Source organism: Primulina tabacum, chromosome 3, assembly GCF_025594145.1.
Source record: "Primulina tabacum isolate GXHZ01 chromosome 3, ASM2559414v2, whole genome shotgun sequence".
NCBI classification, from domain to species: Eukaryota; Viridiplantae; Streptophyta; class Magnoliopsida; order Lamiales; family Gesneriaceae; genus Primulina; species Primulina tabacum.
The window spans coordinates 18,077,937-18,095,259 of NC_134552.1; the positions used below are offsets into that span (position 1 = coordinate 18,077,937).

General features: G+C 34.9%; 3 protein-coding genes across 6 annotated transcripts; all 3 read right to left on the reverse strand.

The window, feature by feature from the left end:
* Positions 1-839: 839 nt before the first annotated feature.
* On the reverse strand, positions 840-3,221 carry LOC142539058 (uncharacterized). Of its 4 annotated transcripts, XM_075644352.1 has the most exons (6): positions 3,084-3,221; positions 1,853-2,982; positions 1,601-1,769; positions 1,451-1,526; positions 1,257-1,336; positions 840-1,187 (listed from the first exon to the last, which is right to left on the reverse strand). In XM_075644352.1, the coding sequence occupies exons 2-6, from the start codon at positions 1,951-1,953 to the stop codon at positions 1,008-1,010; spliced, it is 606 nt and encodes a 201-aa protein (XP_075500467.1). In that variant the 5' UTR covers positions 1,954-2,982; positions 3,084-3,221; the 3' UTR covers positions 840-1,007. The 4 variants fall into 4 exon arrangements, with proteins under 4 accessions (XP_075500467.1, XP_075500466.1, XP_075500465.1 ...); XM_075644351.1 differs by having other exon boundaries at positions 840-1,336; XM_075644350.1 differs by having other exon boundaries at positions 1,257-1,526.
* Positions 3,222-4,996: 1,775 nt separating this feature from the next.
* On the reverse strand, positions 4,997-7,861 carry LOC142540923 (non-specific phospholipase C6-like). The gene is given in 4 exon segments (XM_075647397.1): positions 4,997-5,537; positions 5,784-5,960; positions 6,434-7,058; positions 7,060-7,861. Coding segments are annotated over 4 exon segments (1,530 nt in total). The 5' UTR covers positions 7,489-7,861; the 3' UTR covers positions 4,997-5,238.
* A 2,547-nt stretch (positions 7,862-10,408) lies between these two features.
* Positions 10,409-13,544, reverse strand: LOC142539059 (palmitoyl-acyl carrier protein thioesterase, chloroplastic-like). The gene is made up of 6 exons (XM_075644353.1): positions 12,920-13,544; positions 12,372-12,505; positions 11,963-12,076; positions 11,635-11,812; positions 11,130-11,198; positions 10,409-10,872 (listed from the first exon to the last, which is right to left on the reverse strand). The coding sequence occupies exons 1-6, from the start codon at positions 13,325-13,327 to the stop codon at positions 10,627-10,629; spliced, it is 1,149 nt and encodes a 382-aa protein (XP_075500468.1). The 5' UTR covers positions 13,328-13,544; the 3' UTR covers positions 10,409-10,626.
* Between the last annotated feature and the right edge of the window lie 3,779 nt (positions 13,545-17,323).

A 17,323-nucleotide genomic window follows, 5' to 3' on the forward strand; every position in this document is an offset into this window, starting at 1 on the left:
GATACCACGAATTCGTTACTTAGGTGCTCCATATTATACAAAGTGTACTGTATTTGTGTTTCTTTATACCAATATTTTACGAAGTGAGGACATGGATGCACAACTAGTACATGCACGCATGGAAGTCGACGTGGTGTACGAGGTGCTCAATTTTAGGCAAATGATACCACGAATTGGTTAGTTAGGTGCTCCATAATATACAAAGTGTACTGTATTTGTGTTTCTTTGTACCAATATTTTACGAAGTGAGGACATGGGTGCACAACTAGTACATGCACGCATGGACGTCGACGTGGTGTACGAGGTGCTCAATTTTAGGCAAATGATACCACGAATTCGTTACTTAGGTGCTCCATATTATACAAAGTGTACTGTATTTGTGTTTCTTTGTACCAATATTTTACGAAGTGAGGACATGGGTGCACAACTAGTACATGCACGCATGGACGTCGACGTGGTTTACGAGGTGCTCGATTTTAGGCAAATGATACCACGAATTCGTTACTTAGGTGCTCCATATTATACAAAGTGTACTGTATTTCTGTTTCTTTGTACCAATATTTTACAAAGTGAGGACATGGGTGCACAACTAGTACATGCACGAATGGACGTCGACGTGGTGTACGAGGTGCTCAATTTTAGGCAAATGATACCACGAATCCGTTACTTAGGTGCTCCATATTAAAGTGTACTGTATTTGTGTTTCTTTGTACCAATATTACGAAGTGAGGACATGGGTGCACAACTAGTACATACACGCATGGACGTCGACCTGGTCTTTAGATTACTAATTTTTGTAATGGAAAATAATCGTTCCAAAAAGTATATCTTTTCACCATCATATGTTTTTCATCAGTACAAAAGAGACAACAACACAAAACCTCACATTAACACCAAAGGGAGCCCAAGTTTTAACCTCTTCTGTACTAAAAAAAATGTATTTTTCAATTTTCCATTACCATCAGAAATTATAGTGGCGGCAACACGGGCTCGATAAGTGTCCATCTTCACATCTTGTTCATATGCCCAAATTTTTCAGTATCACAACAGAGACACTCTATCCACATGCATGCATAAACGCCACAATCCAGAGATGTACCTTGTTGACGGCATCGTTCTCTCAAAACATCATCACTGCCTATGGTGAATCCTGATATATGTGACACACAACCACTCAAAAAACGTGCCTGCAATAAATAGAATTGATTGACACTAGAATCATTACTGTTGTTGGAATATAATATTGTCATACTTACCATTACATTAGCAGTCCCAACTGAAAAGGGATAGTGAAGCGAATTGAAAAGTAGGAATTTCCCTTCAGATGCTTTGAAAACTAGCAAATACCAATGAAATCTGTCATTAATTGGAAAAATGATATACTTGCATCTTCTGAAAAGATCTTCGTTCAGTTCATGCAACTTCTCTCGCGTCGCGGATGTCAGCCTACCAATGAAATTTCCATACTCTGTCTTGCTTATATGTCTCCTTTTACCGTATCGTACCAAATCTTCAAGCACTTCCTTCTACAAATTCACAAAAAAATATACTCATACTCCATAAGCCAATAAGTTGAACAAGAATTCAATTTCAATCGCACCTGTACCAAAGTGTCCATACAGTAAGTCTCAAATCCATAATCCATACTTTTCTTTTGCATTATTCTCATGTACACGTTTATCATAATGCCACTGACGAGCTCACCAAACAAGAAGTCACAAAACAAAGGTCCAGTTAAACAAATATGCTCATCCATCCAAGTTGTAACACTACAGGAATAGAATACAAAATTCATTACAAACAATGAAAAAAAATATTATGAACAAAAATAAAATTTCAAAGATATACATACTCCAATTCTTCCCTATTCAGAAATTCTGTCAACAACTTCCTCTGTTCTATAGAAATATCTTCACTCACACAAAAATCGCATCTACCTTTGAATTTCAACATGCAAGTCTTAAGAGGACTAATTCCCTAATCAACATTTTGGACATAATTTTCCTATGTTGCAATATATTTTTAATATAAGATGCAAAAAAGATTAGCAGTGGTATAAATAAGAAAATTGACATATTATTGAGATCAAACTAACCATTCGGGGATTAAATTGTGCACAATTTCAAAGAAAACCTATTTTTTGGAATGCCTATTCCGTTTTCGTGTAGAGCTGGGTGGAGTCACAAAACTCGTGGGTTTTTTCTTTTTCACACGATCACCCCTAGTCCTCACGATATCTACAATTGAAGATTGAAAAAAGGTGATCTTCGGCACTTCTGAAGTACCAATGCCACTGCCAGCATCATTCTCATCGTCGTCATCTGTTCCACTCCCGCTATTTCGACCAAACACATAATTGTTTTCATCAAATGAAGCGGTTGCAAATTCAAGGCCTAATACTTTGTTGTTTTCTATCTCGCAATCAACATCAACATTATGCACCATCAAATTTGCATTAGGTTCAATTGTAATATTATCAGCTGAAGGATTTCCAGAATCAGTTCTTTTCACTTCGTTATTCTCTTTATTACCTGAATAAATCCTAGAATCAGCTGCCCTCAGTTCATGGTTTTCTTTAAGCAAATCAGTAACAAAATTCTTCAACATTACATCAACATCATCATCAAAATTATCAGCTACATTTTTTGCAGACTCAGCAGCACATTCTTTATCAATCTGCCTAGCCTCCACCCACTTTTCCTCAATAATCTTATCCAATTCTTTATCACTCTGCTCAACATCCTCCAACTTTAAATCAATAATCTCATCATTCTTCTTAGAATCCAATGATCTTCTGGCTACATGTAAAATACTTTTTCGCTCTAATTCAACACATTTCCTTTTCAACATTTTCAGTTCATCCTTTTGTTTTTTTAAAAGTTTTTCAAATTTACTCACTTGAGATCTACCATTCTCCAACTTCATTGCATGGTTTATGTCCAACAACTCTCTCTCCTCAAAAAATGGTGCAATTGGTAGAACCTGTTCACCAGTACAAAAAAAAAAAATTCTGTCAGTTCATCCATCCATTATATTTACAAAGTGAGATTACTTAAAATGAACTCGGATGAAATAAGACCAACTTGGGTTGAATTTATGGAATTCAAGAGTGATTCAGCTTCAACAAACTTCAATGGAATCTTGCTTTCCACCCATCGAAACAACCGAGGGAAAACATGTAAACCGGTGCACACTCCTAATACTGGAACCCTCTCATATACCCATGCCTAAAACAAATAAGAAAATCTGAAAATTATTGAGAACAGATTTTTTTAACAAAAATAAAACACAATACTAACCATTAAACCAACAGTGCTTCCGTCTAAATAACTTTTACTTCCGACGTCACGTAAACCTCGGCACAAAAATCGGAAGGCAGCATCTCCCCAAGCATACTCGAAAAAAGTCGAAAGGTCATCGAGATAAGGGAAAATAAAACCAGGGGTTGAATAATTACAAGTTGGGAATATTATGCAGTTGAAAACAAACAAGATAAAAAAAACGAACAAAATCATCGACTTCACTGTTATCGTCACTGACAGCAAGCGAAATTAGTTTTTTAAAAATAAATGCACGTTTGGCATTAGTCACTTTTCCTTCAAATTGACGAGACAAAAACTTGGAATCCACTTTCAGGTCCAAATCAACAGGTTTTCCAACATGGCGCAGCCCGAGAATAACAGAGAAATCCGCTGAAATTAAAAGGTACTGATATATCTTCACCAACAACTAACGAGCACGAATCAAACTAAAATCTATTGAGAACATAATCAATTCTCGAACTACTTATCGCAGGGGAGTGTTCCATTGGTGTTCTCGGTCTCGGTTCGACCTTGCTTGGTCAACAAGAGGAACAGAATGCCAAAAGTAAAATGATTGGATATAAAAGATGCTAGTATCATTAATATTTCTTATAGGTTATGAAGTGTCAATATGTATATCGTATTTATCATCGATACACTTAATTATTCAAGATTATACATTGCTATCATAACTTACCAATAGAAATTTCTTAATCCACGTCTATCTTTTTCTTATTAATCAATCTTGGTTTTGAAAAAGTTGCATTTAATCGTTATTATGCATGATTGTACATTGACAACATCATTTACTAATAAAATCGCTAATTTGTGTTCTATTTTCTTCTTATGTATCAATTTTGTTTTTTAAAAAGTCGTATTTACACGTATTTAATAACACTTAATATGGTCAACCTATGTTTGACAACTTTTTTTTACCGCTTTTGGCCTAAGCAAAACGTTTTAATGAAAGTTCAAGATTAAACGAGACTTAGTCAAACTTTTTAGAATACTGTTATTAATATAAATTAAATCAATACCACCATAAAATGGGATTTTGTTATTATCTGGTTGCTCCAATATTTCATGTATTTGACGGTTCTCTCTTTGTCAAGTATCAAAACCATAAATTAGAGAAGATGAATTTTAAAATGTCCATAAAAATTGTTGTCCTTATATCATGATCTCGAACCTAAAATTTATATTGTAGCGCAAGTACTTTACTAAAATAATGTAATTTCTGCGTCGAATACAATAAATATATCTACCTCATTTACTCATATTATTTTTTATCATCATTTTTTTAACAAAATATCTATTTAATAATTTAATAACATAATTATGATTAATGTTTATGTAATTAATAGTATATTTTAGTTACAATAATATGTAAATTGTTTATTTCATTATGGAGTATATATGAAGAGTGGATTTTTTGTGAGACGGTCTCACGAATCTTAATCTGTGAGACGGGTCAACCATATCGATATTCACAATAAAAAGTAATATTTTTAGCATAAAAAATAATACTTTTTCTTGGATGACCCAAATAAGAGATTCATCTAACAAAATACGACCCGTGAGATCGTCTCACACAAGTTTTTGTCGTATATTAATTAAGCTAATCAATCAAAAGCAGCCTAACTATTTTCCTATTTTTGGAATTATCTAAAAACAATTACAGCTAACATTCAACACCTAGTAAATCTCCTAGAGTTCTGAAACACTGGAATCCTTTATTTTCTAACAGAAGATAACAACCAGGCATTGACATAATATATCAGGATACAAAAATCCAACATTTCAAGCATTTTTGCTAAGAGAGTAATTCCAGTAACTCTACGTATCTATACTTTCTTGCAGAAGCTGAAATCCAATGAATCACAATATGAACAAGAAACAATAGACTCAAAACTCAACAATCATCTGTGGAATCGACTTAGTCGTGGATTGACGATCTAGTAGTTAGAGAAGATCTCATGTTCACAATGGTGGATTTGTCAGCTCCTAACTCGATAGCTCCTTTACTTGCTTCTAGGAACCTTGATATGGCACCTTTCGCGTATTCGTGCGCTGCTTTTACGGTAATTTTCTTGACTGTCTCACCATGAATACTGCTCAAGAAATGGTCACCATTGAGAACAGCAGCCAACTGTACCAACTCGCTCTGAAACTCGGATAACGTTCTATGTTCATTTGTTTCAGTCCTCCTTAAAGGAACTACATCAGGTAAAACCTCTGCAAAAAGTTCTTACGTCACCTCCCTTGAGTACATTTCCCAGCCAGAGTTGAGTATTTCAATAGATAAAACAACACACATATAGGTCCTTTTTCCAGATTCATGCTACATAACGAAACCTTTTTATAACAAAGCATGTGCAAAATTAGCTTTTGAAATTTAGAAAAACTAATCATCTTGACTAAGACATTGTAGAAAGCTAATATTTTATGCTTTTGGCCGGAATAAGTTTTGCTGATTATTACCTGGGCAATCGGTTCTTGGAGAGGTTAGTTCGGTGACAATATGATCAAAAGTGCCCGCCCAAGCATCTCTTCGAGTCAAAAAACTGGACGAGAGATTCAGCAACTTCTTTATCGTCGCGGGAATGGAGGAGTGTTCAAACTCTGAGTTTGGTTCCGGCCCAGTCGGCTTACTTATGACTACATTCAAAAATAACGAGACAATTTTAAATCAAGATCAAGCCACATAATGAAGATATTGAAGTGAAGCTAAATCTGCCAAAAAGCTGTCATTTTCAGTGGCTTAAGCACAAATTATAGACTACTTCCATATTATATGAAGCATATGTCTTATTAAGGCAACTTTTACCCAAATGAAAGAAACCATGACTAAACAAAATCATCTTATTATCTGCAAATGTGCTACCATTTGTTGCAATTCCCTATTCATATATTTTAAGAACAAATCATCAGTTTCAGATAACATTAGATGAAAATGTTCAATACTTAACAAGTAAATATTTGAAAATGAATGTTTTACCCCCCTAAACTAGTAGTCAATGAATGCACCCGCCCTAGCCCCCATTTCCATGATCCGCCTTTGCATCTGCATCAAATAGCAAAGACCAACATCAACTAGCAAAGGAAAAACAAGGAAACGAAGTCGAACTCACCAGTTCCTTTCTTGATCCAAGGAGAGACCATGATAGTCGGGACACGAACACCGAGCCTGTCAAACTGAAAGAAATAAGGAGAAGGGCCGATATTTCCATCCGGATTCGGAACGTTTACGAAAGGGGTTTGGACATGATCATAGAATCCGCCATGTTCATCATAGGTAATTATGAAAAGGGTCTCATTCCACTGAGGACTCTCCCTCAATGTCTCATACACCTCCTTCACTAACTTCTGACCGTTAGCAACATCATGGGACGGATGATCATCGTTCGCTGGGAATCCAATCAAATCAAAGTAGTTCGGCTCAATCACAGTTAGACTAGGCAACTTTCCATCCCTAGCATCTTTCTTGAACTTCATATCATACTGATGAAACTTAAACGCATACTTCAATCTCCTCAAATTCCTAAAGAACAATGTCGTGGGAAAGTTCTTGAAATAAACACCGAAATCCAAACCGTTTTCATCAAGTGAATCAAATATTGTGTTCTGTGGGTACCCAAAAGCTAACTGTTTAATCACATGGCTTGTGGATCCATGAGAAGTAGCAGAGTACACAAATAGCCTATTGGGCTGTGTTGGACCAGGAATCGAAGAAAACCATCTATCAAAAACAGCGAAACTCTCGAACTAAAGAAGTATAAATAGGCACATTTTCAGGCCTAAACCCTTTCATTACAGTTTCTGATAGATTCTCTGACATCCTCGAAGCTTGCTCCACAAAACCAGACATTGATGGTATTATGCCCGACCCGAATACCTGTTTCGCGACATCTTCGAAGGAGTGACCCGGGTCCGGATCCACATACTTTGCATCATCGGAAAAACAAATAGTTTCATTACTACCTGCTTCTGTTGAAACTGAATTGCATTCTTCCCCTGTGACTCCATTAATTAAAGGGTTCACAGATTTCTTCATCCACCCAAGTAAATGGTCAAATGATCTGTTCTCCATCACTAACACAACCACAGTTTTGATGGGCTGCTGCTGCTGATGGGTGAGCAGAAAAACTGTTGAAAACGTCAGAAAAATCAAGAAAATAGCTCTCATTTTCTTGATTCTGGAGAAACAAAGTTTATTGAGCTAAAGAACAGAACTTTTCTCCCTATATCCTGCAAAGAATGTTCTGGTTTCAGCAAATTTATCAAGGGTTATTAATACCCAAGCGGGAAACTTTTTTAGAATGGTGGAGAATAAAAGATACAAAGATTTACGGAAAAATCTATGTTTCTATTCAGATCTTCAGTGAGTGGGTGAATAAGATGAAACGTGTTCAAACTGGCATTGCTTTGGCAAATTCAAGTTTTGTGATGCATACAGACAAGAGAATACTGTCCATCCACTCCACCGTCGGGTGTATTCTTCAAATACATTCAATGGAACTTTGGGTTTGATTCATTACTAATGGCGGGTTTTACATTTATTAACATAGTTTCAGTATTTATAACATGTAATTGGTCTTGTACATCAATCTTAGCGGGTAGTACTTTAACAGAAAAAAGATACATGGTTAATGGGCAAAGTCATGACTCCTCATGTTCACATTCACATGCTTGGTATTATGCATACGTCGTACATGGAAGAATGCATTCGATATATGAGCAACTGTCAATTTTGATCCGTAAACCTTGATAAAATTCACATCTTTTTGGCATATCATATAATAAGTTGCTTAAAGAACGTGATTTTCTATAAATAATGTTAAGATTGGAACTTGAACCTAACTCAACTCCAAAAACTAGCTGAAATTTACAAATGACTCAAACATGGGCAGAACAGGTGGTCCAACACATAACGGTGGAACATGAACTTTGATACCATGTTAAGATTGGAACTTGAATCTAACTCAACCTCAAAAAATAGCTCAATGGGAGATGATTGTCCAAGTCCATATATACAACTTCTAGGTATTTTATCCGATCGATGTGGGAAAACTAACAATCTCGTGTTTTCGAACATTTTAACTAGTGAAGGAGAAAAAAAAATGTTTGTAGTGATGGACTTGACATAACTCGACTCCGAACAAGAACAAATCATTCAGTAAGTAGTAAACCCTGTGCTCACTTAAATCATAAACTGAATTAAGATACATGCATACCTCGAATTATAATGATCGGAAAGAAAGTTAGTAAGTATGAAAAAATACCAAGAAAGTTAGAAAAGGCACGCAAACCAATGTGGAACTCAGCAGCACACCCGTGATTCAGTGACCACAACAAACAAACAAAGAGGCTTGTAGGATATGATGAAGACGATATTTTCTTTGGGAGTAAGATAAATAAAAAAAATGGCTTTTAAGGTGTTATTTTTTTTATTTATTAATAAAAGAAAGGCTTCAATCTTGCCCTTAATATACGAGAAAATCAAGCTCCAACTAAATATATGAATGGATGATGTTACTTTTAGTGCTAAGTTAAACTTTGGCTTTTCGGAGCAATTGCAATTAGAATTTTGGTTCTTGATTCGTTTGATGAACAATTTTGATTTATATATATAAATATATTTATATATGTATGATTTTATATATGTGTTAAGTGCCAGAGCAAGGATCCCGGAAAAAGGGTTGATTCGATTCTATGTACCCTTAAGACATTGTCTTAAATGTTGATTCAATGAGACACAATGTGTCACATATGATTTTTAATGAGAGATTATATATTAGATGTTGTCACATAAGATAACAATTCATTTATACTAGTATTCGGTGTACGGAGCGTGCTTGTATAATAATTTTTAATTAATTTGATTTGTGTTAAAATAAAGATAATATCATAATTATACAAATTAATGAAGAGTTATACTGAAATTTTGCAAAGTGCGCAATAAATAGTAAAAAAACAAGAGATTCACGTCAATTTTACAATGATGGCATTTCCATAAATGAATAACTATTAAAGGGCCGAAAAGGATACAAATTGAAAGAAGTGTACACACCAACTATTGAGTTTACTATGTTATTGTTAAAATTGGTATTTGGATATAACTCAGTCCCCAAAAGTTAGTTTAAGAGGAATGATTGTTCAAGACCATATATACAACTCCCAGATATATTATCTAACCGATTTGAGACAACTAACACACTCACTCACGCCCATGAACGATGTGAGATAACTAACACACCTCCTCACGCCCATGAGAAAATCTGGAACGTGAAGTTACAAATGACCCAACTATGGACAGAACGGGTGGCCCAGTTATGGACAACCAACACATAATGGTGGAACATGAGCTCTGATACCATATTAAGATTGAGACTTGGACCTAACTCAACTCCGAAAGCTAGCTTAAGAGAGATGATTGTATAAGACCATATATACAACTCCCATGTATATTATCCAACTGATGTGGGACAACTAACAAGTATATTGAAAATTTTCACTCATAAAATATAAAGTATCGAATTTTTTATATTACAAAAATTATACCGATAACGTACCGAAATTTTGATATAGTACAAATAACATAGCAAATATTTGCGATATATCTATATTTCGATACGCTATCGGTATTATATCGTTCATACAAAAAAAAAATTAGTTTATAAAATGAAAATGAAAGCTAGAGCGGTTTTGATTTTGGGCATATAATTAGTTTTAAAAATGGGTCACTTTGAGTCTTTGACATTAATTTTCTTATTTTATTTATAATTTCATCACTTAAAAATAATTATTTGTTTAATTTATTAATATTTTTTAGGTATTTGGTATGCTGAGAATATTGATATTTTCGGTATATTAAAAACTTCGATATTTTTCCTACTACCAGCACCAACATACCATAGATATGTCCAACTTTAATAAAGATAGCGAAGAGATAGAGTCGTTAAATATGAGTAAAATTGGAAAATTGTTTGTTAAGTTGATATTTCCAATGAATTTATTAATTTGTATGCAAAAAAACATATTTATATAATTGAGACGAACGTAGTATCATATTTTCCGGAATTATTTTATAAATATAATATCTAAAAGCACCAAAAACAAAATCTTCGTTTCCATAAAACATTAACTCTACATTTTGCATAAATTTACAATGCAAACCACAAAGAGCTCCACAAATACGCCAACAAGAAAATTGAAAAAATAAAAATACAACATATATTTAAGGTTAATTACTGTCGGAAAATAAACAAATAATATAATATATAAAAAAATAAATTATTAGCAAAAAAACAGATGATGACATGACTCATGGTTTTTTGAAGTTCCACACCGATCTCGCTCGAACGATCTCTGCGCGATCATCTCCCATGCGAAGCAGATGTGTGCATTCTAAGTCACAATTTTCACTAGCAATCTCTCCATTATTCTCTTCACAGGTTCTTGGTTTCATACTTGTTAATGATTCTAGCACATTCGACTGACGACATTCGCGTCGGTATTCCAGAATCATGCTCGTAAGATTATAATTTTCGAGTATTTTTATCGGCACGCTCTGCATAACACAAATATTTTATTACATTATTAATCATACTTTTTAACAACCAATAAAGATAAAAATATCTCGTCTTTTATCTATATCTATCTATATCTATATCTATATATTATAAAAGTACGAAGAAGGATTGACAAAAATTTCATCGTGATTCCGTCATCTTTGTCCTTCGCTTACATGTATTTTGAAATAAAGCTGAAAAATTGACGTAGATGTTTTCGTAAAATAAATTACTAAATGATTAAGTTTTGACTTACCTCCAAAATCCACCCAATGTATTTGACATTATTAACATGTTGATTAGCATCCATATCGCTCCATCGAGGCTGGATTGATCAATACATTTTATGAAGATATACAATAAACAATTAATCAAATCGATCTAGCTAGGGGTTGAGAAAAAATACCGAAATTTTCGATATAACGAAGATTTCGGTACGTTAATGGTATGAAATCTGAAAATTTTATGTATATACCGAAATAATATATATAAATTATGCCGTTATTATATTAAAATCTCAGTATCCCGCAGAATTAATTTTGGTATAATCAGAATGCCTATATATACCGAACATTTCAATACACCGAGACTCGATATACCGAAAGTTTCGGCATGATATCCGTATATATTTTCTCATGCAGTAATTTTCGGTACGGTATATGATATAAGATTTTCGGTACAATATGATATGTTATATCACCCCTAAATCGATGAGTGAAATTAATCGATCATATTTCCATGTATAAGTAAAATGATCTTACAGCCAAGCCAGTTCGCATGATGTGAGCTGTTTCATGGGTGAGCTTCTCGATCTTCTCACTGTCATTATTTTGTGGAGGAATCGAAGCTCTGTTGAGGTAGAATGGCTGGACTTCATTCTTCACTTCATCTGGGATTTTACTCAACCTTCTTGTTTCTCTGTTCATCATTGCCCATGTACTGCATACATATACCATATTAATACTGAAATTTGATAAGATATAAAACTCGGATTAAATCAGAATTAAATTATTAATTTTTAATTTAATTTTCAGCTTTCAAACACATGCAAGACTAGTCCTTGTTCATAGAGAAAATTAATGAAGGAACCTGGTGGCTCTTGTTATTATTTTTTGGGTGTTGAAGTCTCGAATCACCCAATCTCGACGCATTCCGTTTTTACCTGCCGCATCCACCCATGTGTCTATCTCCACCAAATCTCCCCTATCAACAAATCGTTTAATGCAAATTAAACAAAAGATTATAAAATATTTGGAGTTTAATCTAATTAATTATATGTAAAGATACCATTTTGGTTCGTTTCATTTGCGTATCCGCAATTTTTATATTGACGAATTTCATTTTTTGGCAATTTTAGTTTATTTCTCTGTGGGAATTAGTGGTGACGTGGTAGTGTTGATACCACCAGCTCGATATCGGCTTCTCAATTTGGAGACAAATATGCAAAACTAAAAATACATATTTCCCTTAAAGATAATTGGGGAAAAACAAATATTACCAAGAGCTGTATTTGTCAACTTGCACGAGTATACGAGTAACAACCCAAATAAGTTTCCGAATGCTCATCTCACGGGTTGCCCCGAACCCGTTCCCGCCCACGCCCGAACTCGCCACATGATTCAAAGCTGTCTCCTGCACCAAAAAATTTAATCTACATTTTCTTGAATAAATTAAACTTAACATAAGATACCACATCATGCATCAATATACACTATATTATTAAGTATTTTTCTCGTAGAATAATTGCTTTGATCATTTTACAAAATATCTATATTTCATTTAATAAAAATACTTTAAAAATCAATTTGAGTATATATTCCCCATTAAATTTTTTTTTTTCAAAATTACTGTTATCTATTTCTTTATCACCATCTATATATTCTTTAATTGATAAAAAAAAGTATAGGATACATTTCATGATTGATAATTTAAAAATATAATAAATGATTGATTTATTTAGAAAAAAAGCAAGATATTAACCAATAATATGACACTAAATCAAGAGAAGAATAAAAAAAAAGCAAATTAATAAGTAACATCATTTACCTGGAGAAGATTCATTAGGGTTTCCATTGTAGCAGTTTTATCAGGTCCAATTTCATAAGATCTTATGACAAAAGATTGCCTAAACACGAACCGATTCTCCACAAATCTACCCATCAAATATTCATGATTCTTAGGCTCCTGATCGTCATCGTCGTCGCATTCGCTGTTGCTTCGATCCAAATATGGAATCCCACCAACATGACTTCCGTTCACTTTCTTCCCGTCGATCGTCTCCACATTCGTCCTCGTGTTTGCATTCAATCTCAAGGATTTCCTAATCTTGGAGCCATGGTCAAAACTGAAACGAACCCGCCTTCTAGAGGAGTCGAATATCCCGTCGTTCTTTTCCAAAAAACAAGGATTTGCATGAACATAATTCAGAGCAGCACTGTTTTGCATGGAAGCCATGATTGATAACCTTTAATCCTTGATCTATTCTCCTGATTTAATAAAATTCATATGTTTTCGTTTACAAATTCCCAAAAAAAAAATATTCAATTAAAAGTGAAGAAATATAAAAAAAGGTGAATCCTTGTGATGCTGCGCTTAATAAGTAGCTCATCTACTTATTGAGAAAGCATGGCGAAATTAAGGGTCGGGAGATTACACACAAAAAAACAAATGGAAAATAAAGAGTTGAGAGGAAATAAAAATAATATTTTCCGTGCATACGTGTGACCAGTAGCTTAAAATGTTGAATACAAGGGGTACACAATGGACATTGGCAGCTCAACCACTTTTTTCTTGGTGAGGGAGAAAATGAATATATGTCGTCCTTCGTTGATTTACGCGAAAAAAAGTGGAGAGTTGTGCGTCTGAGTAGTGTTTCACAAATTCAAATAAAATTAGTATTAAAATGGAATGGATATGTTACTTATAGACTAATATTAGTGGTGTATTTTTTTTTTACAGCTGAAATCTTGTAATTTATTAAGATGAAGATATGTCCGCAATTACAAGTTTAATCAATCACAAAGGAAAGGATCCATGCTCCCAAACAAAATGAGAGGAGGATGAAAAAGCAAAAGCAGCAATCGAGTGAGCCACCCGGTTAGCCGATCTCCTAACATGAGTAAGATGAGGGCTCTCGAGAGCCACCATAAGAATGCTAATATCCGCAGCAATTGAGCCCGCATAACTAAGATCTTCTTCTGGCCTTGTGACTGTTTGCACTGCAAGAAGAGAGTCCGAGGTGATATGATGAATCTGAATGTTGTGCTGCCTTGCGACAATCAAGCCGACCTGGATGGCAAAATAAAGCTCGGCCAATGTAACATATTGGATCCTTATCAATCAATACTCCGAAAACCAGAATCGGTTGACCCTCATGATCCCGAATCACACCACCAAGTGCACAACTGGGAGATCCCTCTTCATAAGCTGCATCCACATCCAACCGAAATTGGTTAGCTAACGGGGTAGACCAAGTGCTTGGAGAGCTGATCAAAGGTGATTTTGAGCCGCTCGTTACTGAATCACGTGCAGCACGGTAATCTCGGAGCAGATTTTCACACCAGTCAGCATCCAAAACTCGAGCCTTGCCAAGACAATCATGAAGAAAACGAAGTCTCTCGTTCCAAGTGGCCCAAGTGCGCATGACAAATAACTCGAAATCAGGTTTACTCAGCTTCTCCTTCATCCCTAGAAATATATCAAACACATCCAAGTGGCGAAGCTGCTTAAGAGATGACCAAATCCAGCTATTTTTCTAACAAGATTTCACACCGGACAAGAGAAAAGGGCATGACTGGAAGTATCCCAGTTAAACTGACACAAAGGACACCTTCTGTGGGGCTCTTAGCTCCTAATCGTTATTACAATGCACTTTGATTAGGGTTAACTAATTACAGCGGAAAACGTGTTTAAAATTTCTTTACAATGAGCCCAAAATATTTCTTCTGTAATTTAAATACTAAAATAGTATTTAATCTCACATCATAAACATGCCCACACGTAATCAAAACCAATCATATACAAACAATTCATATCCTCGGGACATGCCCCGGTATATAAATTCATATACATATATATTGGGAACAAAATATATACCTCAACTCAAACTGCGACTCCCTCCAGAAGTACTCTCTCCGGTCTCCTGATATCCTGGAGTACCTGCCATTGTCCACACACAAAGACAACAACAGCCCCCCCTTGGGGGGTGAGCAAAGCTCCGTATGGAACAACCCTCATATATACCACAAGTATCTAAACAATGATATATGGTATGCAATGCATGTATGTCATGGAGGTATTAGGTCAAATGCCCATCCACTGAGCACATGTCAGAATCAAACGAATCGCTATCAAATCAATGCTCGAGCTGGCATACCGGCCTCAATAAGGGATACTCGTATGATAGCGTCGACGAAACGCCATCAAATCCCAAATCTCATATCAATCGTCAGGGTCCACAAATATTCTATGTTTTAAGGGTCATATAATACCAAACATAGCATTGTGTTCACAAACCCCAGAATCCAATCAAATCATATCAGGGTATCCAAGGATCATAGCTCAACGTGCATGTCATGTATCGATGTATGTATCAAACGATGTGTGTTAACAAAACATTTATTTTATACATCGATATTCCAATCACAATGTCATGTATACCACATAAGCTCAACAAATAAGGCATATAGACATGTATTCTCATTCCAATCAATCAAACCAATCCAACATATATCATATAATACAGATACCTGTCGTATGTTACCCGGTCGCAACATACCTCAATTCTTCGTTTCCAGTTGATGTAGCCTGAAGATATCGGTATAATACTTTATCTACATCAATAACATACTTATTTCAATCAATAACATAATCCAAAATCATTAATATGAGTTTCAAATATCATTTGAAACTTCAAAAATTCATATCAAATCCAAATTATATCATAATTCAATTCCTGACTTCGAATATGAGTTTATTGTCGGTTAATCTACTACATATAGGAATTTCAACTTCAAATACATGCTATTCCAGCACTTTGATATTTAGAGCTGCTGGAACCAGAAGAAATTTACCTCAGTCAGAAGCCCTCGACGCGAAGATCACAAATATATAATTTGTTTCGCGTTTAGGCAGCGTTTCGAAGTCGATTCAGGACGGAAGAAAAACAAAATCTCTCGTTTCTCTCTCGAAACTACGTAAATGAAATGAAGAAATCGAACAGCAAAATCATTCTTATCTTTCCACCGCTCTCGCGCTCGGGCGGTAGAATTCTCGCGCCCGATCGCGAGACATTCTGTCCCCGAGTTTCAAATGCACCGCGCTCGGGGTGTCAAAAACTACCGCTCGGGCGCGGCATGTTCTGTCCGAGTACTCTCATATGCTATACTGGCGCTCGGGCAGTAATCTTCTACCGCTAGGGCGCCACATGTTTTGTTTAATTTCCCCACTTTTGGTACACTGGCGCTCGGGCGGTCATTTTCTACCGCTCGGGCGCCAGATGTTCTGTACAAAATATTAGTTTTGTACTTATTGGCGTCCGGCTTCTCCACTTCGATCTCTTACAACGTCAATTCATATTCACTATTCATTTTCTCAATTTCATTGTCATAATATACATCAAATGCATAATCACATATCAAATTCATGAATTATCGATAATCACATAAGATTTACGATAATACAATACACGGTCCTTACATTTCTCCCCCTCTTAAAAGATTTCTTCCTCGAAATTTGAAACATCTTTATATACCTAACATTGGCAAACATACATATGTCACCAGTTATAGTACATATCAAAACTAAAATCAGTAAACGGATCAGTATACATTGAATACAATGGAACAGATGACATAGAATCAAACAAATGCGGATACGAATCTCGGATTTTGCTTTCCAATTCTCACGTCGACTCTTCCACACCGTGTCGTGTCCATTGCACTCGAACTAGAGGAATCGATTTATTTCGCAATATTTTTTCCTTTCGATCCATAATGCGAACAGGTTGTTCAATATAGAAAGAGAAGGATCAAGTTCAATCTCGTCAGGTGCAAGTACATGTGATGGATTTGGTTCATATTTCCTTAACTGTAACGTCCCGAAAATCTGAAGGTCCATGTGAACCACATGCATGCAAGTTATTAAATTTATTTGGTATTTTATTAAATTGTTTTAAAACATTTAAATGCATATTTATTTTATTAATTAGGTGTTTAATTATTTTTATGCATAATTCATGCATGGTAGTAATTATTTCATGAAATTTTAAAAGTTCATGCATTAGGGTTTTTAGATTCATTTCACGCCCGAACGAGGAACGGAAACCGGAGAATTTTCAGTAGAATTATTTTAATACATGATTAATTTTTATAAGTTAATATATGGTGTTTTAAATGGATTTTTCAAATAATGGGATTTTACTGGGTATTTTTACCCACAGGACTTTATTTT